Source organism: Dipodomys ordii, unplaced genomic scaffold, assembly GCF_000151885.1.
Source record: "Dipodomys ordii isolate 6190 unplaced genomic scaffold, Dord_2.0 Scaffold195, whole genome shotgun sequence".
Classification (NCBI taxonomy): Eukaryota; Metazoa; Chordata; class Mammalia; order Rodentia; family Heteromyidae; genus Dipodomys; species Dipodomys ordii.
Window position 1 is genome coordinate 1,888,833 of NW_012267411.1, and position 23,788 is coordinate 1,912,620.

Consider the following 23,788-nt stretch of genomic DNA (forward strand, 5'->3'; position numbering starts at 1 on the left):
TACTTTTCTAAAGGTCTCATTGTTTTCCAGTATTAGGCCAGTGTGTCCTCAAGTTAAGTAGAATCTCAACATCTTGTTGAGCAAGTTTGTAAATTCCAACTTCATTCAATGCTGCTGTGGCAGGAGGCTGCCCCGAAGCTGACTGCAGTACATCTTTCAGGAGTAGTGCAGAACCAATGTTTAAATTCAAAACAATACAGGCTTCTTTTACACTGTTAGGGAAAAAGAAAAAGAGAAAAGAGTTACCTATTATCCATAATATCCGAATTATGAACAACTTCATTTTGAGAAACTAAATAGCTTCCTTGCATTGCTAGACACATGACCTCTGTATAAACTGTTTCTGAATTTATTATTTGGCTTTTTAAATATATAGAGAACCACCCATCTGCATAAAGTTTATAGTCCAACTATAAGTAAAGAATCATTAGTTTCAATATATTATGACTTCAAATAAGTAGCTATGACTTTAGATTGATTAGGATATAGGAAGAGAGAAAGGATAAAATGAAAAACAGTAGAAAGATACAATACTAAGGAAAACTCAAAAATAGTGGACAGTCAAATCTTATGCAGCAGAAGTTTTCAAGGAATATTTCAGAATAACACAATCCTGTACAGAAAGTACATATTAAATCAACAAATCCTGAAAATATTCCTTGCAATGATTCTCGTATACATTTGTGTTTGTGTGTGTATGTGTTGGTACTGGGGTTTGAACTCAAGAGTCTTGAGTTCTCCAAGTTTTATCTCATGGCTGGCACTCTACAGATTGAGCCACAGCTCCACTTCTGGCTTTTTGCTGGTTAATTGGAGGTAAGTCTCACAGACCTTTCTGCCCAGGTCAGCTTCAAACCACAATCCTCAAATTCCAGCTTCTTGGGTAGAAGACTATGAATCACCAACATTTGGCTTTTCGTATACATTTATAATTACAATGAATAAGAAAGTTAATTTCCTTGTACCCTGGCCTATTATTAGATAATAAATACGTCTCTGATCTCTTATATTTATCCAATATGAAAGAGCTGCACTTATTTTTATTTTCTATTTATCCTCCTAATAATAAGCAAACAGGACCATTAAGCCAAAAGCCAGGAAATAAAGCCCACTAGATAATTTATAACAAGTTTGATTAACTTTCTAAGGTCACTGATGAGTCATGTATATTATTTTGGTTTACCCACTGTGCTCTGCGTATGTAATAGACCCATAGTGAACTTTAAAATTTTAATCAAATCATCTACTGTACATCAATGGAGCTATAGAGCTGTTATAAAGGAGTCAACTTCCTCTAATCAATATTAATTGTTAAATATAAAGCTTACTGCTTAAAATAATTTTCTGGTCTCTTGCAATAGTGGGAAAACAAAGGAAAGAGATTCCGAGTCATATCAAACTGCAACTGGGCTGCTCCTCCTTCATTGAAGTGATTAGCCAGGATTATCTGAAAAAAAAAGAATAATTCATATAATAGCTGCCTTTATTGCCATGCCCCCTAAATACAGTCTGCCATCCCTTACTTCTTGATAGATGTACACATCCAGCTTCTCCACAAGCATTTGCCAGAAAGTTTTAAATAAGGAGAAACAAAGCTGCTGCTCCAGCTGAAGCAGACGGTCTCGTAGAGTGAGCAAGAATGGGCAGGCCGAACTAGAGAGGGACATCACTGCCTGTTCCGACTGAGATGGCAAGGACAGCCATCTGTGAAGACAAAATCATTCATGTTTACTGTAGAGGCTGTATCACTTTAAACATTCTTTAAATTTAGGCAAGCGTACTGTTCTGTGCTAGAGAATTTTGAATAAGAAAAAAAAAAGTGTGGCCAGGAGCTGGTGGCTCACGACTGTAATTCTAGCTATTCTGGAGGCTGAGATCTAAGGATCATGGTTTCATGCCAGCCTGGGCAGGAAAATCCATGATACTCTTATTTCCAACTAACTACCGGAAAGCCAGAAGTGGTGCTGTGGCTCAAAATGGTAGAGTGCTAGCCATGAGCAAAGAGCTCATGAACAGCACCCAGGTTCTGAGTTCAAGCCCCATGAACACCACAACAAAAATCCCATATTAAAAACTCTCAGAAAGTAAACTTATATTTTAGTTCTAAAATACATACTCTACTCAATGAGGATGATAAATAGCTCAAAGATCCCTAAACTAAATATAAATTTATTGTTATAAAAGTTAAAATGTGGTCTGGGAAGGTGGCTCAGTGGTAAGTGCTTGCCTTGCATGCATGAGGCCCTGGGTTTGATTCCTCAGCACCACATAAGAAAAAAGAAAAAAGCCGGAAGTAGCGCTGTGGCTCAAGTGGTAGAGAGCTAGCCTTGAGCTGAAGAGCTGAGGGACAGCGCCCAGGCCCAGAGTTCAGGCTCTACGACCGGACCCAAAAAATAAAAATTAAAAAAATAAATAAAAGTTAAAATGTATTTTTGACAGTGAAGACTTAAGCTAATATTATGCTCTGAATTCTCAGCAAAAGCAACAGGGAATAAAAACACCTCCCCACTGATTATAGAACTCTGTAGAGGGACCATGACAGAAGAAATAGCCATTGCCTGCTGTCCGAGTGTTCAGGTTCTGACAGACATAACAGGTGTCCTCAGAGAAGAACTACCATAGTGGAATAAATCATACAGTACAAACATACACAGGATACTTCCTGGAGGAGCCCCTTGCTTTGAAAAATCAGTCACTGGTTGGGCTAGTCAATCCAAAATCATATTTAGATATGTAAAAACAGCTGAAGATCCATTGGGTTTAATCCCTAGCACTGAGTGGGAGGCAAGGGCACAAAGTTTGGAGAGCAAAAGGCCAGACGCTGAACTATGTAGACACATTGGAAATTTGACAGCATGTGCTATCTTTCAAATTTCACTAAACTAGTGTTAAGAGGTGAGTTATACAGAGGACATACCTTTCTTTCTTGTACAATTTTGCCCTATCTTTAACTTCTCTAAAAACATAGTCGACTTGACGGGTCAACATATCATGCTTCAAACGCTCTAAAAGGTTAATCATGTCATCAAAGACAGAACTCTCCATAGAGGCTAGTTGTCCCAATTGTAGTTTACTGAGGGTATTATTCTCTGCCAGAACTTCCAATGCTGCCTGCTGAAGCTGCAGAAAGAACTAAAAGCAAAAAACACACTTCTTTGACATCTTGAAACAGAATATATATGTACCATACAGTTAAATAATAAGTATTCCATTCCAGGGTTTTAATATTTTTCAGAGTTGTGTATCCATGACAAGTTTAGAACATTTTCATTACTTCTTGCCACCCAAATTCCTCACCTTTATTCCTCTCCCAGTTCTCTCTCTAGTTCCACATCGCTAGGCAATCATCAATCTACTTATTTCATCTCTAGACTTGACTCTCCTGGACATTTCAAATCAATGAAATCATATAATGTTTGGCTCTTGGTGACTTCCTTCACTTAGTATCTACTCAAAATTGGGTTTCTGTCACCTACAACTAAAGAACTCTAATTCTGAATGACTGGATAGTTCAGGTTTGCTGATAACTTATCAGTAGACAAGTGAATAAAAGGGGAACTCTTTTTCTAGTTATATAATTGTGTAATACAAGTCCTTTAATGAGTTTTTATTTAAAGCATTTGCAAATTGAAGAATTGCGAAGATGATTCAAGGACTTTTGATGTTAAGAAAGAATTAGCACCATGAAAACCATGTACTAGGACATTTTTAAAGGTCAATTCTGAAATTGTCATAGTTTTCTGTTGACATAAAGCCCAGTTAATACAGCATTAGATATTAAGGTTTGTACAGGTAGAGATTATGGATTATTCATCTTTATTAACACATTACAGCACCAAGCAACTTAGCTAATGATGTTCCACAAATTTCATTGAAGCTAAAATCTGTCTGGGAATGAATCTTTTATTAGATCAACTGGCATAAGAATCAAGAATGACAATTTTATACTATTGAAAAAGCTCAGCAGTAAACGGAGCAGTGTGGGAGCTGAAAGAATAAAATACTCAAATTAGAAACACAATACAAAGTACAAAATGAATAAGTGCAGATTAATTGACTTAATAATGATAAATTCATTCATAATTTTCTTTTTTTTCTTGCTCAGTAGAATAATATACACACAGATTTTAGCTGATACCTTTATCAAAAAACACTTAAAACCAGGTGCTGGTGGCTTATTCCTGTAATCCTAGCTACTCAAGAGGCTGAGATCTGAGGATCACAGTTCAAAGCCACCCCAGGGAGGAAAGACCATGAGACTTTTATCTCCAAATAACTACTAGAAAACCAGAAGTGGTGTTGTGGCTCAAAGTGGTAGAGTCTTGGGCAAAAGAGCTCAGGGACAGTGCCTAGACCCAGAGTTTAAGCCCCACAACTGACCATAAACAATAACAAACCACTGGAAGTACTTATTGAGTCTGACAGAACATCCAGATATGAATAAACTATGTGTTTTATCAAGATTTTATCTTGTCTGTTATTAGCATATTTACTTCTATTTCCTGCTTACTTTGGCTTATTTGCCTGTTTTTGGGATGAGGACTATCTTGTTTTTTTCATTCACAGTAAAATAGGTATAGTGAGAAATATATTTTCCTGTATATGCATTAGTAGTCACAAAATAAACCAGGTACTGGTGGCTCATACCTATAATCCTAGCTACTCAGAAGGCTGAAATCTGAGGGTCTCAGTTTGAAGCCATCCCAGGAAAGAAAGTCTGTGAGACTCTTACTTCCAATTAACTGCCAAAGCAAAATAAAAAGCTAGAAGTAGAGCTGTGGCTCAAGTGGTAGAGTACTAGCCTTGAGCAAAAAAGGTCAGGGACAGTGTGCCTAGGCCTTGAGTTAAAGCCCCAGGACCAGCACAAAATAAGGAAGTAAAGGAAGGGAAGGGAAGGGAAGGAAGGAAGGAAGGAAGGAAGGAAGGAAGGAAGGAAGGAAGGAAGGAGGGAGGGAGGGAGGGAGAGAAGGAGGAAGGGAGGAAGGGAAGGAAGGAGGGAGGGAGGAAGAGAAGGAAGGAAGGCGGGACGGATAGACAGACGAAAAGGAGGGAAGAAGTAAGAAATAATAAATGTTAAGAATATAATTTTTGCCTTAATTCATAATTGAAATATAATCTTATTTCTAAATGTCCTTCCTATTCCAGGCATGATTATTTTAAAATGTCCATACTTAGATGTATTTACTTCATTTCTTATTTTTAATTTTATTTTATTGCATTAAGATGTGGTATTTGACATCTTTAATTAAAATTGGTTGTTTTATTGTTTTACTTTCCTACTTTCATTCATGATGCAATTATATAATTTACACTTGTATCGTCATAGTCATTTTCCTCTTTATTCAGCAAAGTAATTTTCACTGTATAGTTTGCCATCTTCTCACCATCTCTGTTAGTATTTTTTGTCATGAAATCTGTCTGGTAAAACATATAATAAACCCAAGCATATTTTTACTGTTGTTGTTGGTCTTGGGGCTTGAATTCTGCCTGGACACTGTCCCTGAGTTCTTTTTGCTCAAGGCTAGTGCTCTACCACTTTGAGCCACAGTGCCACTTATTTTCTGGTGGTCAATAGAAGATAAGAGTCTCATGGACTTTCCTGCCTGGACTGGCTTTGAACCATGATCTCAGCCTCCTGAGTAGCTAGGATTACAGGTGTAAGCCATTAGCACTCAGTCCAAACAGATTTTTGTGTCTTTACAGATAATCATACAACAGTGATTCCCAAGTTGAGGGCACTCTATCAAAGAAGGCAGGTCTGGAAGGTGCTCTGTATCTAAAATATCTAAAGAAATTAATCTATGTTGAGGCTATAAAGGCTAAATAGATTTCTTCACTTTTGATTGAAGTACATACTGGAAAACTGATTACTAAGTTCTAATTGCCATATCTTCCTTGGTTTAATAAAAAATGTTTGTCTCTGCAGTAAAATTTTAATCCATGTTAAAAAGGGACATGATTATATATATATATATATAATTTATTTATTGCTGCATGAAGTTTTGAACTCAGGACCTTATGCTTACTAGGCAAGCATACCATTTCACCTCAAGTCACCAGCCTTTTATATTTTAGTATAAAAGTATGCAATCCTGTCCTGGATTACAATTCTTTTACATTAATAGCCAATTGGCAAGACCCTATCATTTGCTTTGTTTTTTTAAGTTCTTTTAAAACTAGCTACTCAGGAAGCTGAGATCTGAGACGGGAGGGAGGTTCATAGCCAGCCCAGGCAGACAAATCTGTGAGACTACAAATACCCAGCAATAGAGATGTGGCTCAAATAGTAGAGTACAGCTGTGAGCAAAAAAGCCAAGTAGAATGTGCAAGACTGAGTTCAAACCCCAGTGCCAGCAAAAAAAAGAAAATGAAGGTAGAAGCAGGCACCAGGGCTGTTAGCTCAGTGTTTCACCACTGAGCCAGGCATAAATAATCCCTACCCACAAATAATGTTTTACTGTATGAAATTATTGAAATGTTAAGAATGTTTCTTTATAATTCTCAAAAATATGTCCTATTTGAAGTCATTTCAAGAAGTATAAAATGTTATTTTACTTTCCACAAAGTCTTAGATTTTTTAAAATTAATTTATTGCAGTCAACCAGGTTAGGTAAACAAGTCTGCCTCCACCTCAAAAAAAGATCTGGAGTTTACTGATTTTTTGGGGGGGTCCAGTCGTGCAGCCTAAACTGGAGCGCTGTCCCTCAGCTCTTCAGCTCAAGGCTAGTGCTCTACCACTTGAGCCACAGTGCTACTTCCAGCTTTTTTCTTTTTGCTTATGTGGTGCTGAGGAATCGAACCCAGGGCCTCATGCATGCAAGGCAAGCACTCTACCACTGAGCCACCTTCCCAGCTCCCTTATTGACTTTTTTATATCATTGTTAAATGATTATTTCTCTGTGATGTCAATTACTAATACTTCCTGTATATAGTTCAAAGACAAAAAAGGCTCATTCTATAAACAACAATTCACAAAGGGTTTTACCCTTTCCTCTTTTTTGTGGAACTAGTGACTAAACCCAGGAACTTTTTCACTGCAAGCAAGCACTGACCTACGTTCCTATTTCTCTGATGATTAAGCCCATTAAAATATCAAGATTAACTATTTGAGATTTGATTTAGAAAAACGTATGCTTTAATCACATCTTCTAAGTTTGATATCATTGTCATTCATATATAAAAAATATATATGAATATATATATATATATATCTCATCTATCACTTGCTATAGAGTCAACATTTCAAAAGGCTAGAATAGTTAAAAAAACTAATATGTTACTTAATATAAAAGCTTATGAACTCACCACATTGTCAGCCCAGTCTGCTAGTACTGTTGAGATATAGTTCACAGCATTAAGAATTGCACAGTATCGAAAGCCCAGGGAAGCTCTAGTCTCTTCTTTCATCACCTGTGTCAATCGGATTCTAAAATCATCTACTAAGTCCTTCTGTAACTCTAGAAACTGCAGCTTTCGGGAAGCTGTGGGTAAATTTTTATATCTGTCTGTGAAGAAAATTAATAAAACAGATGAAGGTTTGGATAGCATCCATGATACAGTTAAAATTTTTTCCTGACTATTCTGCTACCTTTATCAAAAAAAATTGACTAAGTTTGAGTCTATTTCTAAACCCAAATTTAATTATATGCGGTGTACATATTTGTTAAGATTCAATAAACAGTATAGCTGATTCACTTTCTTTAGGAAGCAAATGGCATTTTTTTTGGGGGGGGGGTCCGGTTGTAGGGCCTGAACTCTGGGCCTGGGCGCTGTCCCTCAGCAATTCAGCCCAAGGCTAGCACTCTACCACTTGAGCCACAGTGCCACTTCCGGCTTTTTTCTTTTTGCTTATGTGGTGCTGAGGAAAAGAACCCAGGGCCTCAGGCATGCAAGGCAAGCGCTCTACCACTGAGCCACCTTCCCAGCCCGCAAATGGCATTTTTTAAAAAGGAAAGAGAAAATCTGATTAAATAAGTTACATAAGAACTAATATCTAAATTAATTAATATCTAAAATATTTTTCTCAGGGGAAAAATGTTGCAGAGAAAAATATGTAATAGAAAATGGGTAATGGAGCCAGGCACTGGTGGCTCACATCTGTAATCCTAGCTATTCAGGAGGCTATCTGAGGATTGCGGTTCAAAGCCAGCCTGGGTAGGAAAGTCCATGACACTTTTTTGTCAGTCATGGGGCCTGAACTCTGGGCCTGGGCACTGTCCCTCAGCAGCATTTCAGCTCAAGGTGAGCACTCTACCACCTGAGCCACAGCGCCACTTCCGGTTTTCTAGTGGTTTATTGGAGATGAGTCTCATAGAAGTTCACAAGACTCCAATTCACCAATGGCTGGGCACTGAGCATATGCCTGTCACCCAAATGATGAACAGAAACACAAGAGTATTACAGAGTATTACAGGGGTTGGAGGCGTGACTCAGTTGGTAGAGTGGTAGCCAATGAGCAAAAGTGGCAAGTACGTATCAAGTTCGAGTTCCAGTCTCACACCAAAAATAAATATGAGAGTACTGTAGTCTAGACCAGACCAGGCATAAAAGTAAAACCCTACTTTGACTATACCCAGTACAAAAAAGAACTAATTATATTGGCTTAAGTGGCAGAAAACCTGCTTAGCAAGCACAAGTCCTTTAAACCTCAAAAAAATTTTTCCTTAATTTTTTTTATTTTAGTATTTTATTTCATAGTTTTTCTTACTATTAAGAAAACAGAATTATTGGCCAATTGGGCTGGAATGACCCTTTTCCAAGTTGTCCTACAGGTCTAAAACCATTGGGCTCAAGAAGGCCAAGGTGATGTCAGTGTGGGCCCATGGCACCATAAGAACCTGCAGATCTGCAGTAGGGCAGTTCAGATGATACAAACGAGGGCCAGCAGCTGCCAGGCTTCCTCCAACCAGAAAACTTTGCATGACAGAAATTCCTATTATTACTCCTAGCATGCACAAAGCATTGGGATCAACTCTTAGTACCCATTAAAAAAAAATCCACCCATATATATGTTAAACCTAACAGGTAAAATGATAGGTAGTATTAAAAAAAATAATGACTATTACAAAATGTTTTTTGAAATAGCACTCCACATCATTTTTTGCTGTTCTAAAGGTAAACTAAGGAAAAAATCTGCTATCTGCAGTACAAATTACATCCGTGTCTTAAAACAGGTGGAACTATAGACAGGAAATGTCTAGATAGGCATCCAGAATTTTGAATTGTCTTCAGAAATGATTCTGAAAATTATTACTTTACTCTCTCCCACGATCCTTGATAAATCAAGGTCAAGAGAGTAATATTTGAAATTTCAGGTTGGGCTAAGCATGGTGGCATGTATCTATAGTCCCAGTAACTTGAGAGGCTGACACAGGGGGATCACTTGAGCCCAGGAGTTCAAGGCCAGTTTGGGAAACATAGAAAAATCCCTATCTCTCAAAAATAAAATATAAAATAATCAAAATTTAAGTTAATCACCATTTACTAAAGACACTTAAACTGAATGGCAAGAGTTCCAGTAATAGCCGGGTGCTGGTGGCTCACGCCTGTAATCCTAGCTACTCAGGAGGCTGAGATCTGAGGATCGCGGTTCAAAGCCAGCCCGGGCAGGAGAGACCGTGAGACCAATAAACCACCAGAAAATCGGAAGTGGCGCTGTAGTTCAAGTGGTAGAGCGCTCGCCTTGAGCTGAAGAGCTGAGGAACAGCGTCCAGGCCCAGAGTTCAAGCCCCACGACAGACAAAAAAAAAAGAGTTCCAGTAATAAAATTACATTCCTAGATGAGCACTTGTGGCTCATGCTTATAATCCTAGTTACTTAGGAGGCTGATCTGAAGATCAGGGTTGGAAACCAGCTCTGGCTCTTATCTCCAAGTAACTGGCAAAAAGCCAGAAATGGAGGTGTGGCTCAAATAGTAGAGGGCAAGCTTTGAGGAAAAAAAGCCAAATAAGAGCACAAGGTCTTGAGTTCAAACCCCAGTACCCACATTTAAAAAAAAACTAAAAAAGTTATATTGTTCTAGATTATTAATAAAATAAAAGCTCAATCTAAAGATTAAAACCACCATATGTTATTTTTTTGAACTCAATATTTCTAAAAGTGTCTTTGTTTTAGAAATATTGAGTTCAAAAAAAAGACTTATACTTAAAAGATATATACTCACCAGTTTTTTTTTTTCTGGTTCTGGTCGTGGGGCCTGAACTCTGGGCCTGGGCGCTTTCCCTCAGCTCTTCAGCTAAAGGCTAACACTCTACCATTTGAGCCACAGCGCCACTTCCGGCTTTTTTCTTTTTGCTTATGTGGTGCTGAGGAATCGAACCCAGGACCTCAGGCATGCAAGGCAAGCGCTCTACCACTGAGCCACCTTCCCAGCCCCCTATACTCACCAGTTATAACCAAGAGTAGAGTCATAAAAGTTTCTGCACAGTCTGGAACTTTCATTTCATCCACATCAGTGATATCCTTATATTGTGATACCCAGGCAGCTTCTGATGAAAGCATTGAGTCCATTTTTTGAAGAGCAACTAACATATACATATATATAAAACATATATTAAAAAAAGGATTATGTCACTTGAGTAATTATAGTCATTCCAATCCATAATTTATTTTAGGAATGATGACTCCCTGCCTCCCCACCCCCCACCCCCCACCCCAGTCCTGGGGCTTGAACTCAGGCCTGGGCACTGTCCCTGAGCCTCTTTGTGCTGAAGGCCTTTTCTGAGTTTATTGGAGATGAAAGTCTCACAGACTTTCCTGCCCAGGCTAGCTTTAAACCATAATCCTCAGATCTCAGCCTCCTGAGTAGCTAGGATTTCAGGTGTGAAGTCACTGGTGCCCAGCTGAATGATGACTTTTCTATACAAAACAAACCCACAATCTCTCACTAGTTGTACTGTATTTAAAATAATCTATTTGGGAAGTTAATTAACAAGATACTATATTCTCCCTCACCCAAATCTTCAAAATAGTTATACTGATAAGCAAGATACATCTCAAGAAATTATACCAAGAGCACAAAATTGTACATGGTAAAATCTCTTAACTTCAATATTCCAATCTAGAAATATATAGGAAGTAATTCCAGGAAAAATTGAAGTCAGGAAAAGAAAAGAAAACAAAGTTATCTTTGAAGGCGACTCAATAAAACTTCAATTCCTACCCAGAACTGATCAAAAGAGATCAGAAAAGAATTTTAAAAAACCCATATATATGGACATCTCTACCATATGGCCACAAGAATACTTACATTTTCTCTCCACAGTCAACCATCTTTGAAAACAGGTTTCCTCTGATAAAATATGCATACAACTAGCAAAAGTGCCAGGATAGCCATGAACACTGTGTAGTTCCCTTTCAAATAAGAGCACTTCATCCACCAAATGACAAAAGAGATTGTCATCATAGAGTAGACAAGGGATATCAGAAGCTAACTTCTCAAGAACAAGCATCATAAGGCCTCGAGAAAACTCAAGCTAGAAGAAAATACATAAACATAAGAAATTTTCAGGCACATGTACAATTATAAAATTGAAACACACAAGACTCTCTTACCCTTGCATTTACTGCAGAGCCTACTTTGTCCAATATTGGTTGAATCTTCTCATCCAGAAAGTGAGTATGGTTTCCAATCCACATAAGAACCTGAGCCAAGTACCATTCAGGCTAAGGAAGAAAGTAAAATGTTTGAATTCCTTATTTTAATTAGGTTATAGTTAAACGCCTTTAATTATAAACACACAACACTAAAAGTTGGCTGTAAGAGCACCATTTCTACTCTAAATTCTCATGAAGACTTATTATCATATGTTTGCCAATGTACCCCAACAAATTCCACCAATGTGGATTAGTCAATAAATTCATAAAATTTAAATGCCATATTGGTGCTAAGGAGATCACTCAGTCTTAAGAGTACTTATCTACCATGCACAAAGCTTGGGTTCAACATCTAGCATCTATTTACTAAATGGTAAATCCTATTGTGTGTGAAATATTAGAAATACAAAAATAAAAGGAGGCTTTAACCTCGGGGTGACACAATTTAGGTTTGATAACAGTATGAGGTCCATTGGGACCACACTTCAAAAAGAGTTAATATAACTCACAATTTCCTTCGGTCAAATATTCATTGCCTCTGTACAACTTTAGGCTTATTGTTTCGTCTCACCTACACATACTGACTTTTCTATACACCAATCCCCCATCAAAATAGAACATCCCAAAGTGCAAACAAATTTATTGTCACTCTGCTCTTTCCATGCAAACAGAATTACCTATCTTTTGATTTCTTTAAAATTCTATGATGCCTGTAGTTCATTTGTATAAATCCATAATGCCTGATATGATTTGGCACTTAGCAATCCAAAATATTTACTGAACCCCTACTACATGCATAACATCAGTTGTAAAAAAACTCAAGGATAGGCAAAGTAGTAGCTGCCTGCTTGTCATTTCCAAGACTAAGATTTGACCTGATTTTTAGCCAAATTAAAAATCTCAACAATATGCCAGTCTATATTGGTATGATCCCTCATTTAAAATGTTGGTGACACAATGGAATTTTACACAGCCATTAGAAAAAATATTATGTCATTTTCAGGGAAATGGATAGACCTAGAACAAATCATGTTAAGTGAGGTAAGCCAAGCTCAGAGAGACAAATGGTTCATGTTTTCGCTCATATGAGGAAGCTAGACCTAATATACACAGGGACATGATAAATTATACAGGACTCTCTAGGCATTCACAGTGAGACCAAAGGATACTCTTATGAGAGGAACACAAAAGTGCAATGTCTTTGTGCATCTGATCATATAAAATATCAAAATGAACTCCAGGAAATGGAAACAAGAGGTTTACTTTTTGTTGCTGTTTTAGTTTTCTTTCTGTCTTGTTTGTTCATTTATCTGTCTTGGGGAGGGTAACGGAGGGTACAGAAATGGAGGGACAAAGGGTAAACAAATGCAGTAGTGGTACTCACTAAACACTATTTTGAAAATGAACTATAAAATTATGGGTGGAGATGGGAGGGAAAAACTGGGAGGAAGGGAGGGAAGGGGTGACATTGTCCAAAAAAGAAGTATACTCTACCTGATTTATGTAATTATAACCCCTTTGTATATCACCTTTTTTTTTTTAACTTTTACTTATTTTGTTGGTCATGGGCTTGAACTCAGAGCCTGGGTGCTGTCCCTGAGTTTTTCTGTTTAAGACCAGCACTCTACCACTCTGAGCCACAGCTCCACTTCCAGTTTTCTGGTGGTTAATTGGAGATAAGAGTCTCACAGGGGATGGGAAGGTAGCTCAGTGGTAGAGTGCTTGCCTTGCATGTATGAGGCCCTGGGTTCCATTCCTCAGCACCACATAAAGCAGAAAAAGTCAGATGTGGTGCTGTGGCTCTAGTGGTAGAGTGATAGCGTTGAGCTGAAGAGCTGAGGGACAGTTCTCAGGCCCACAGTTCAGGCTCCACAACTGACCAAAAAAAAAAAAAAGTCTCACAGACATTGCTGCCCTGGCTGGTTTTGAACTGTGGTCCTCAGATCTCAGCCTCCTGAGTAGCTAGGATTATAGGCATGGGCTCCCAGCTTGTACATCACCTTTATAATAAAAATAAAAAATATTTTTTAAATGTTGGTGATAATTTCCTCAAGACTGTTCACATATTAAGGCACTGGTGGCTCTCGCTTATAATCCTAGCTACTCAGAAGGCTGAGATCTGAGGACTACAGTTTAAAGCCAGCCTGGGCAGAAGAGTCTGTAAGTTTCTAATCAACTGCCAAAAACAAAAAAAGCTAGAGTGAAGCTGTGGCTCAAATGGTAGAGTGACTTGGGTGAAAAAGCTAAGAGATAGCACCCAGGCCCTGAATTTAAGCTCCAAAAACAGCACCAAACAACAATAACAAAAATACCTATTTATATAATTTATCCCCATATTCCCTCTTGCCAGTTATAAATCATTTTAGCATTAGCACCTTTATTCAGAAGCTAATACTCTATATTTTGGAATTCAACTTCTCTTTTCAATATATTTATAAGACAGAAGGAGCAATTTGTAAAATGAAACACATTGGAAACCAGTCTAACAGCACAAAGGGCACATCAAAGATAAACTTGAGAAACTGGCTAGATGATGTGTCAAAGGTAAGCATTCTTTCAATATAAAAACACAAATCCCCAGTTAAATCTATAAAGGGCTGTGGCAAAATACAAATTTAGCTCTGAGCTAAATTCAAGTTCAAGGCCAGCCTGGGCTACATCATGAATTCAAGGCTAGCCTCGACCCTGTCAAGAAATAAAAATAAAAACCAAGGGTAAGAGTTGGCAAACACACCTTGCTTATAACATTAGTTTGCCGGTTGCCTCTGAAGTGATATCTGAACCTCTTCTGAAGAGGAGTCAGCATAATCTGGATGGGTAGGATGATAGAAGGGGATAAGGGAAGAGAGTATTTTTCTGGGAGTTGTTTTGGCTCAGTAAGTAATTCATCTCTGACATAGTCAAGTCAAGGAAAAAGAATCAAAAGTGTGTGTGTGTGTGTGTGTGTGTGTGTGTGTACGTACATATAGATAGATGTACACACACATGTATACATACACACACAGAATTTTTTCTAATAAGTATCCATACTATGTATGGATTATAACACATATAACATGTAATCTTTTCATTAAATATGAATCCAGAAAAAATGCACAAAAATGTTATTAATCTCTTTCCTAAAATAACAGAAGATAAATAAATGCAAGAAATCATTTGGTTAAATTAGTACTTTGTTACTAAGGCTTTCTCCCAGTTATTTTATGTTCTATTGACCTGTACGTGATGCCATACTTGGTTAGCTGCATGTCTCAAAACAGTGCAGGTGGCCCTCCCTCCTACCCACAATTCACTTTACAAGAGCACACTCCCCCACTCTGTGGTCATTTACACACACAGTCCAACCCAAGAGTCTCATTTGGCTACTTGGCCTCTTTGAAAACTTTTTATTCCCTAGCCACAAATCTAGGATAGGAAGAAGAAATTTTTATGTTTTCCTTCCAAAAAGGATACGAGGTTTGTAGCTTCAGCAGCTGACAAAACAATGTCTCCAGGTTACTGTACATCTCGGGGGCACTAGCAAGTCGACTGAAGCCAACAGTTTGTGATTGGGGGGGTGCAGTGAATGGCCAGTGAAGCTGTGCTAAAACTTCCTCAAAATCACTGCAACAGGAAAGAAAGGCATAGGTTTCAGTACTATGTTATCAAATGAACACTAACTAGCTGCATGAAAGCAATGAACATGAAACATGGGTGAACTCCCTACCTTGTAAGTTTGTCCTTTAGAATTTTGTGCCAGAACTTAACTGTGGCTCTCACAAACCCAAGAAGATGAGTGCAGGATGATTCTTTAAGCTTGATGTCAAGTTCTGTCATAGCCATCAGGGTAGAAGCGGCCTCAGGCACATTGTTGGTCATCAAATATTGCTGAATGTTATCACTGCAAACAAAGCAAACTAACTTAAGGATAATTTCTTCAGAATAATTTTAAGTTCAGGGACTGTTTTCCTTTCACCTTGTGAAAGACTTCAGAGCCTGCAGTCCTCTAATTCTTAGCATCTTTCTAAGAGCAGTGGTCCATACTTAGGATGCCTTCCTCTCTACCCACCCCATTCTACTCCTCCCAACAGAACAGAACTCACTTCTGCTAGGCTTTCATTTAGAGAAGTCCTCTATGTTTTTTTTTTCCTTTTTTCTTTTTTTTCATGGGGTTTGAACTCAAGGCCTGGGCACTGTTCCTGAGCTCCTTTGCTCAAAGTTAGTGCTCTACCACAGCTTCATTTTCAGTTTTGTCGTGGTAAATTGAAGATAAGAGTCTCACAGACTTTCCTGCCCAGTCTAGCTTTGAACTTTAATCTCAGATCTCAGCCTCCTGAGTAGCTAGGATTATAGGCATGAGCCACCAGTGCTAGGCTCTTTTTCTTTTTAAAATATTCATATTTTTATTATCTTTAAGTACTTGTACAAAGGATTTACCATTTAGAAAATCAGTTTATAAGTACATCACAGTGTTGAATGACCAAGCAGGATAATCTTCAGTTTCACCTACTGTTCACAGCAGAACATGGTTCTACTTCAAAGAATATATTCCAAGTTAAGCACTATATTAAAATGAAGACTACTGTTGAATAAATGCACAGTTATTACCATGCATCAGTGGCTCACACCTGTAATTTTAGCTACTCAGAAAGCTGAGATCCTTGCCAGGCACTGGTGGCTCACACTTGTAATCCTAGCTACTCAGGAAGCTGACATGTGAGGATAACAGTTCAAAGCCAGCAAGGGCAGAAAAGTCTGTGAGACTCTTATCTCCAATAAAGCACCAGAAAGCAGAAGAGGTGCTGTGGCTCAAAGTGGCAGAGTACTAGCCTTGAGCAAAAAGGGCTCAGGGACAAGCCTAGGCCCTGAGTTCAAGTCCACAACTGACAAAAAGAAAAGGAAAGAAAAACAAAAAGGAAAGAAGGAACGAAAAGAAAGAGAAGGAAGGAAAGAAGAAAGGAAGAAAGGAAGGAAGGAAAGAGCAAGCAAGCTGAGATCCAAGGATCAAGGTTCAAAGCCAGCCCAGGCAGAAAAGTCCACAAGACTTTCACCTCCAGTTAACCAGCAAAAAGCCAGAAATGGAGCTGTGGTTCAAGTAGTAGAGCAACAGCCTTGAACAAAAAAGCTAACAGTGAGCCGGGTGAGGGTGACTCATGCCTACAATCCTAGGTACTCAGGAGGCTGAGATCTGAGCATAGCAGTTCAAAGCCAGTCTGAGCAGGCAAGTCCGTGAGACTCTTACCTCCAATAAACCACTCAGAAAACAGGAAGTGGTGCTGCGGCTCAAGTGATAGAGTGCTAGCCTTGAGTTGAAGAGCAGAGGGACAGTGCCCAGGCCCAGAGTTCAAGCCCCATGACCAATCAAAAAAAAAAAAAAAAAGGGGGAGCATTAAAAGGAAACTTGGAGGAGAAATGTCAGAAGCCCAAAAGTAAGCTGGAAATAGAAATACATAAAACCTAAGGAAAATAACACTTTTTTTTTCTTTGATGCCAGTCCTGGAGCTTAAACTCAGAGCCTGCATGCTGTACCATGCTAAATTATACTGACTCATGCTTTGTTTTAACTCCTACTATGGAGCTGATAGCAACCATTAGGGGAATATTCATCCAAGAGTCATATATACATATATATACATAAAAGTAGTGCACCTAAAATTATGGTGTTACTTATGATTCCAGAAAGTGACTTAACCTTCTTTTTTTTTTTTTTTTTTTTGCCTGTCCTGGGGCTTAAACTCAGGGTTTAGATGCTGAAACCACACAATCTGCTGGCTTCAAACTCTGATCCTCAGATCTCAACTGCTTGGGTAGCTAGGATTATAGATATGTGCCACCAGCACCTAGCTACTGTGCAGTCCTTATTTGATAATTTCCACTAAACACCAAACTCTAGACAGCAATATACTTCATTAAGGGACAATCTCTAAAAAAAAAAGAGACAATCTCTAGACATGAAGTAGAAATACCTATGCCAATAGAAGACCTACACCAAACTGAAGGTTTGTTTTATTCATTCCGTATTATAAATAATAGTTTTTAACCCTGAGTATAGAACAAAATGCTAAGGCTTAAAATTTTAAGTTACTTAGATTACTTTCTTTTAAATGCAAATCAAGCTCCCTGAAAAGTTTATACTCATTCACAATAGGGAAAAGAATCATTATCATAATGCTATTTTCATTACAACTGGTAAAATTATTATAATCTTCAATTAACTCAATTATATAATGGCACACATACACACTACTCCCTAAGACACAGCCGCAGAAGAAAATAATAATTACGAGAATAAAGAGGCCCATTTTACCTTAGTTCTTCAACTTGTGAAATCCATTTAAGGTAAGCAAGATGCCGTTCAATCTCTTCAATCTGGTTAATCATGACCCCAAGATCATCCATCCAAGGCTGTGCAGTCAGCAAATGACTATTAATAGACCTGAAAAGATGTGTTTCTTGCTCCAGATACTGATTAAGAAATTGTTTTGATTCTTCTGCATTTTTTAAGGCACTTTGAATTCTTTTAGGAATTTCTGATGAAATTGTAAGTACCTAAACATACCAGAAATAAAAGCAGCAATTAGAAAATATTCCCATAAGCTTTTTTATTAGTTCATTACTTTCCACATACACATTTCAAAGGAATAGGTTTGATATCTTCATCCTGTGCTACTTAAACCCAAATGTACAATGCTATATATACAGAAGCATAGATAGATAGATAGATAGATAGATAGATAGATAGATAGATAGATAGATAGATAGATAGATAGATAGAATATACAGACAGAAGTGCCTACTGCCTACAGTCAGTGGCTCATGCCTATAACCCTAGCCACTCCAGGGGCTAGCCAGCCTGAGCATACCAACACAGGGAGGGATTCTTATCTTCAATTAACCAGCAAACTGGAACTAGAGGTATGGTTCAAATGATAAAGGTCCAGTTTTGAATGGAAAAAGCTAAGGGAAGCTCAGGAACAGTGCCCAAACTGAGTTTAAGCCCCAAAACTTATGCACACACATGAAAAAAAGAGTAAATGACAAATTAGAAATTAGAACCAGATAACAAAAACATTTTGAAAATATATTTAATTTTACTTCCATTATTTTTGCACTTTTGAGACAAAGTTTCACTATGTACCCAGGCTTGCCTAGAACTTACTATGCCCAGCTCAAAGATCAATTTGTGTGTGTGTGTGAGTATACCCAGGACTTAAGGCTTCAATTCAGGGCTCTGTCCCTTAGTTTTTTTTACTCAAGATCAGCACTCTACCAGCTAGGCCACATTCTACTTCCAGCTTTTTTGGTGGTTATAAAGCTAGCCCACAATGCTTGATAAGAAATGTACTCATTATCTTGCTCATGTAATTGTAACTCCTCTGTATGGTATTTTCACAATTAAAAAAAAAAAAAAGCTAGCCCAGGCTAGCTTTGAACTGTGATCCTCAGATCTCAGCGTCTAAGTAGCTAGGATTCGAGGCATGAGCCACTGGCACCTGGCCAAGATCTTTTTTTTTTTTTTTTTAATAAGAATCCTGACAGGGCTGGGAAGGTGGCTCAGTGGTAGAGCGCTTGCCTTGCATGCCTGAGGCCCTAGGTTCGATTCCTCAGCACCATATAAGCAAAAAGAAAAAAAAAAGCCGGAAGTGGTGCTGTGGCTCAAGTAGTAGAGCGCTAGCCTTGAGCTCAAGAGCTGAAGGACAGTGCCCAGGCCCAGAGTTCAGGCCCCACGACCGGACCCAAAAAAAAAAAAGAATCCTGACAGCCAAAGGAAAGAGCAAATTCCTACTAAGGAAACTGGACTATTACAAAAGCAAAGGATAAAATTCTAATAGTGAAGCAAGTTTACTGAGCTAGCACAGAAATGGCTTGGGGGTAAGGGCTGCCTTAGTCTCTATTAAGTCAGGAGCTAAAAATGGTGACAGATGATTGGGAATACCAGGTAGAATTTCAATAGATTTATCCTAGATGGGCTCAACATTTTGTGTCTGGGAAAGGACAGGACAGAATATACAGGTCAGGTGTTTTCGGGAGAATTTGGGAGGATAGCTGAAGGAGATGCAGCAAAAGGCTGCCAGGTGAGGCTGAAGGCAGATCACATACTGGATTGTGTGATATTCTCCACAAGGCTTTGCAGAAGTGGAAAAGGCTGACAGGGCCAGGCTAAACACCGAGCATAGCAGTAGGGGAGGTGGAAAGATAGCAAGACATGAGGCCAAGGTGAAGGGTGGGGATCTGAGAACACAGGACAACAGGAAATCTGGTGATGACATGCCCACATACCAGTTTGCTCAACCTAATTTAAGACTTACACAATATAAACCTTTTACCTTTGACAATAGATTAGTGCTACTATTGAGACCCATTTACTTTCTGGCTAAGATTTATTTTCACATTGTAAAAAGAAAAAAAAACCAAAATACATAAACATACAAGGAGTTAACTTGTCTTTCAACCAAACTCCCAGAAATAATCAATGTAATGTTATAATTCCTTTTGTGTTTCCTTCTTGTGTTTATTTATAAAAAGCTGGAACTATATTGTTTAATAGTGGCCAGTGGCTTTGTATATCATAAAATTATTTACTTACAGAAGCACTTTAGAAGTTATTATATGAAAAACTATATACGGCTGGGAAGGTGGCTCAGTGGTAGAGTGCTTGCCTTGCATGCATGAAGCCCTCAGTTTGATTCCTCAGTACCACCTAAGCAGAAAAAGCCAGAAGTGGTACTGTGGCTCAAGTGGTAGAGCGCTAGCCTTGAGATGAATAGCTGAGGGACGGTGCCCAGGCTCAGAGTTCAGGCCCCACAACCGACAAAAAAATCGAAACTATATAAATGCTGCTGTTATACTTTTAAAAAACAAACCTTTAGGAACTTTATCTTTTACATTTGTAAAATACATAGCACTGTTACATTTTAAATGATCAAACTATTTGTCATTATCTGTCTTTAAAATTCTACATATAGGGGCTGGGAAGGTAGCTCAGTGGTAGAGCACTTGCCTTGCATGCTCAAGGCCCTGGGTTCGATTCCTCAGCACCACGTAAGAAAAAAGCCGGAAGTAGTGCTGTGGCTCAAGTGGTAGAGTGCTAGCCTTGAGCTGAAGAGCTGAGGGACAGCACCCAGGCCCAGAGTTCAGGCCCCACGACTGGACCCAAAGGAAAAAAAAAAAAAATTCTACATATAATACCAATTGCTCATATCTTAATATACTGTTGATAATATTTCAATGAGCTTTAATACTTACCTGTTCTTCTAACTGCATTTTACTTTCTGTCATTTGTTCTATGAGTTTATCAAGTTTCTTTAAAGATTTAATGTCACTTCCAACTTCCTTTTCTATGAACGCAGACACATAAGTACAAAGATTATCTTCATCTGTACCTTCACTGCCTTGTTGAATTCCAACACATGAAGCAACATCTATGTCACCTAAAATTTAAAAAATGCCAAATACTATGAGGTTAGAAGAAATAGGAAATATATACGAGGCAGTTTATCTGCTTTTGAAAGTTATAGACCATGTAATGACAATTTGCCTTGTGAAGGTTAAAATGTGTTTGTAACTTTAACTAAGTATTACTATTCCACAATACTATGAAATATGTGAAATTTATGTAATCACCTAATCTCAATAAAAAATTACTTTTTAAAAAAAGAAAAAAGTACATACATGAGGGATAAAGTGGGGAACAAAACAGAGACTATGAGGAGCAATACCATTTTCTTTAGAGCCGTCGCTTGTAGAACTTGTCTCTTTACCAAAAATGCAGTTTTAAGAAAATAAAGATGAGGACATAATCAGCTTCATTACAAAACAACTGTTTCCCTCCAATTAAAATATTAATACATAAATCAATATATGCCTAACTGCAAAATGTAAATATCAGATATTGTCCCATTTTTATATAATGGTCTGGTGTGTTTAATACCAGGTATGTTCTTTCCTCTCTCCCTCAGAAAACAAATTTTCCTTTGTTTTATTTGACTCACAAGAATTACGATTATTCACAGGCTGTGCAAACCAGGAGCATACTAGTATGTAAGAGAAGCAAAACACATAAGACTATTCTTCAACTTCCAAATGATAAATTATAACAATTGCCCTTGCCTACACAAAGGTTATGGTTGGAACCAAAATCCATGTTTCCTGGCTCTCAGGCCGATACTCTTGACTTAATTCTCCTTCACTTATGAACAGGATCAGTTCATCTGCCTGGAAACTTCATTAATATGTAATAGTATATGAGGTTGTTGTGTTTAGGACTCTGACTCTCTCTCTCTCTCTCTCTCTCAGAATCAGTTCATCTGCCTGGAAACTTCATTAATATGTAATAGTATATGAGGTTGTTGTGTTTAGGACTCTGACTCTCTCTCTCTCTCTCATTCTCTCTCTCTCTCTCTCTCTTTTCTCTCTCATATCTTGCTAAGTAACCCAGGCTGGTCTCAAACTCAATCCTCCTGCCTCATTCTACTTACTTACCTTTAAAAAGAAAAAAATTAGCTAGATACCAGTGGCTCACACCTATAATCCTAGTTATGCAAGAGGGTGAGATCTGAAACTTATCTCCAATCAGCCACCAAAAAACTGGAAGTGGAGCCCAGTAGCAGGAAAAAAAAATTACACTCTTTACATGCAATTACCAAACGCGTCATTCTACATTTTTAATCAAATTTCATTCTTCAAAATGACACACTGGTAAGTTGGCAGATTATATCTCTCCTTTTCATTTTCTGTAAGAAGCACTCTTAATTGCAAAATAGTTGACTAAGCCACTGGGGAACAAGGACAAAATCCTGATATGACTGTCTGCATTTATCACTTTACTTCAGATTACTAACAGATCAGTAGGCCTCAGACTTTTCAAGGCATCCAAATAGGGTAAAGGTGAAGGGTGAGGTTTAGCTGGAAGTGTCAAGAAAAGGAGCTGAATGTGGGAGCTGTGGACACATTGGAGCTTTGTTTCTGAAGTAACATTAAGGGCAAGCCTTACTCCCAACGGCCACATAACTAATATGAGCACCCTTTCTCTTACCACTACTGATCCTCAAGCCATAGAAGATCTATTTCTTGCTTTTCCCCTTCCTCTCCTAAAACAAATTAATCAAATTCATGTCAAAAGTCCGTGAGGAGCCTGGCGAGAAAAGAAGAAGAAAAAGAAAGAAAGAAAGGAAGCAGTGGCAATCATCCCTCACAGAGTGGTAATTCCTCCCAATTCCCAGGGCTTCATTGAGGCGACAGGCAGGTCTAGCGCTGGCCCCGTCCTGTCTGACGGGCGGAGCGTCAGTGCGGGTGCGGGGAAGCATGCTTTTGCAATTTCAGAAAGGTAAAGACACGCGTATGGTAACAACCAATATTTATTATTATGTAAGCCTGCTACACAGACATCGACATTTCATCTAAATGGCACAGGCAGAGATCTCTGTGGCAGACCCGGGAGGGTGCCCGGCTGGCAGACAGAGCGAGGGGGAGGATCGGAGCCGGCTTACCTTTCTCCTCCAGGTTCTTCCGGTCGTCTCCCCTTTCCGAGCAGCACTGGAAGGAAAAGAGGCGCGGCAAACAAATTAAGCCGGCGGGAGCGGTTGGACCGAACGAGGACCTCGGCCGCGGCGGGAGGGGGGAGGTCCGCGGTGCCCGGGGCCAGAGCTGTCAGGTGCGGGTCCGAAGGAGGCTCGCCAGCTCCGCGCCAACACTGACACCTCTCCCGGGAGTCGGGAGGGACCTGGCCCGGCCACCGAGGCCACTTCCCCGGGGCCACTCGGCTGGCCCTCCCTCCCCGGGTCGCGTCCTCCCAGGCCACCGTAACCCGTCCCCCCGGGTCGCCAGGGCCGCCTCACCAGGGCTGCGGGCGCCTCGCCAATCTCGCCCGCCTGGAGCATCGTGCATCCGCGCGAGTCCTCAGCCCCACCCCGCGCAGCCAGCGTGGCTGACCTGACCCGCCGCGGGCAGCCACAGGCTGCAGGGCTGCGGGGTCGAGCGCCACCTCGACTTCCTCTGGTCGTCTCGGTGGTTCCGTTCTCTCGGCTCAGAGAGGCCGACCCGCTGAGACGCCGGCCTGCGCTGCGGCGGCCCCTGCTGGCAGGGGGTAGGAACAGCAGCTCAGACCGACCTTCACCCGCGCCTGCGAGAGTGGCTGGACCTCTATATAAAGCTCCTCTTGCTCATTGGATCTCTTAATGATAGCACTTGAAGATATTCCTTCGACCACGCCATT

The 23,788-nt window shown here is 39.3% G+C and overlaps 1 protein-coding gene across 1 annotated transcript; it reads right to left on the reverse strand.

Moving 5' to 3' along the window:
* Rint1 (RAD50 interactor 1) lies at window positions 1-23,548 on the reverse strand. Its single transcript, XM_013034713.1, has 15 exons — window positions 23,412-23,548; window positions 23,064-23,109; window positions 20,821-21,005; window positions 17,882-18,123; window positions 15,302-15,475; window positions 15,049-15,198; window positions 14,330-14,486; window positions 11,554-11,664; window positions 11,249-11,474; window positions 10,386-10,523; window positions 7,306-7,505; window positions 2,918-3,132; window positions 1,524-1,704; window positions 1,329-1,447; window positions 1-212 (listed from the first exon to the last, which is right to left on the reverse strand). Exons 1-15 carry the CDS (start codon window positions 23,451-23,453, stop codon window positions 17-19), a joined length of 2,382 nt encoding a protein of 793 aa, XP_012890167.1. The 5' UTR covers window positions 23,454-23,548; the 3' UTR covers window positions 1-16.
* Window positions 23,549-23,788: the final 240 nt, after the last annotated feature.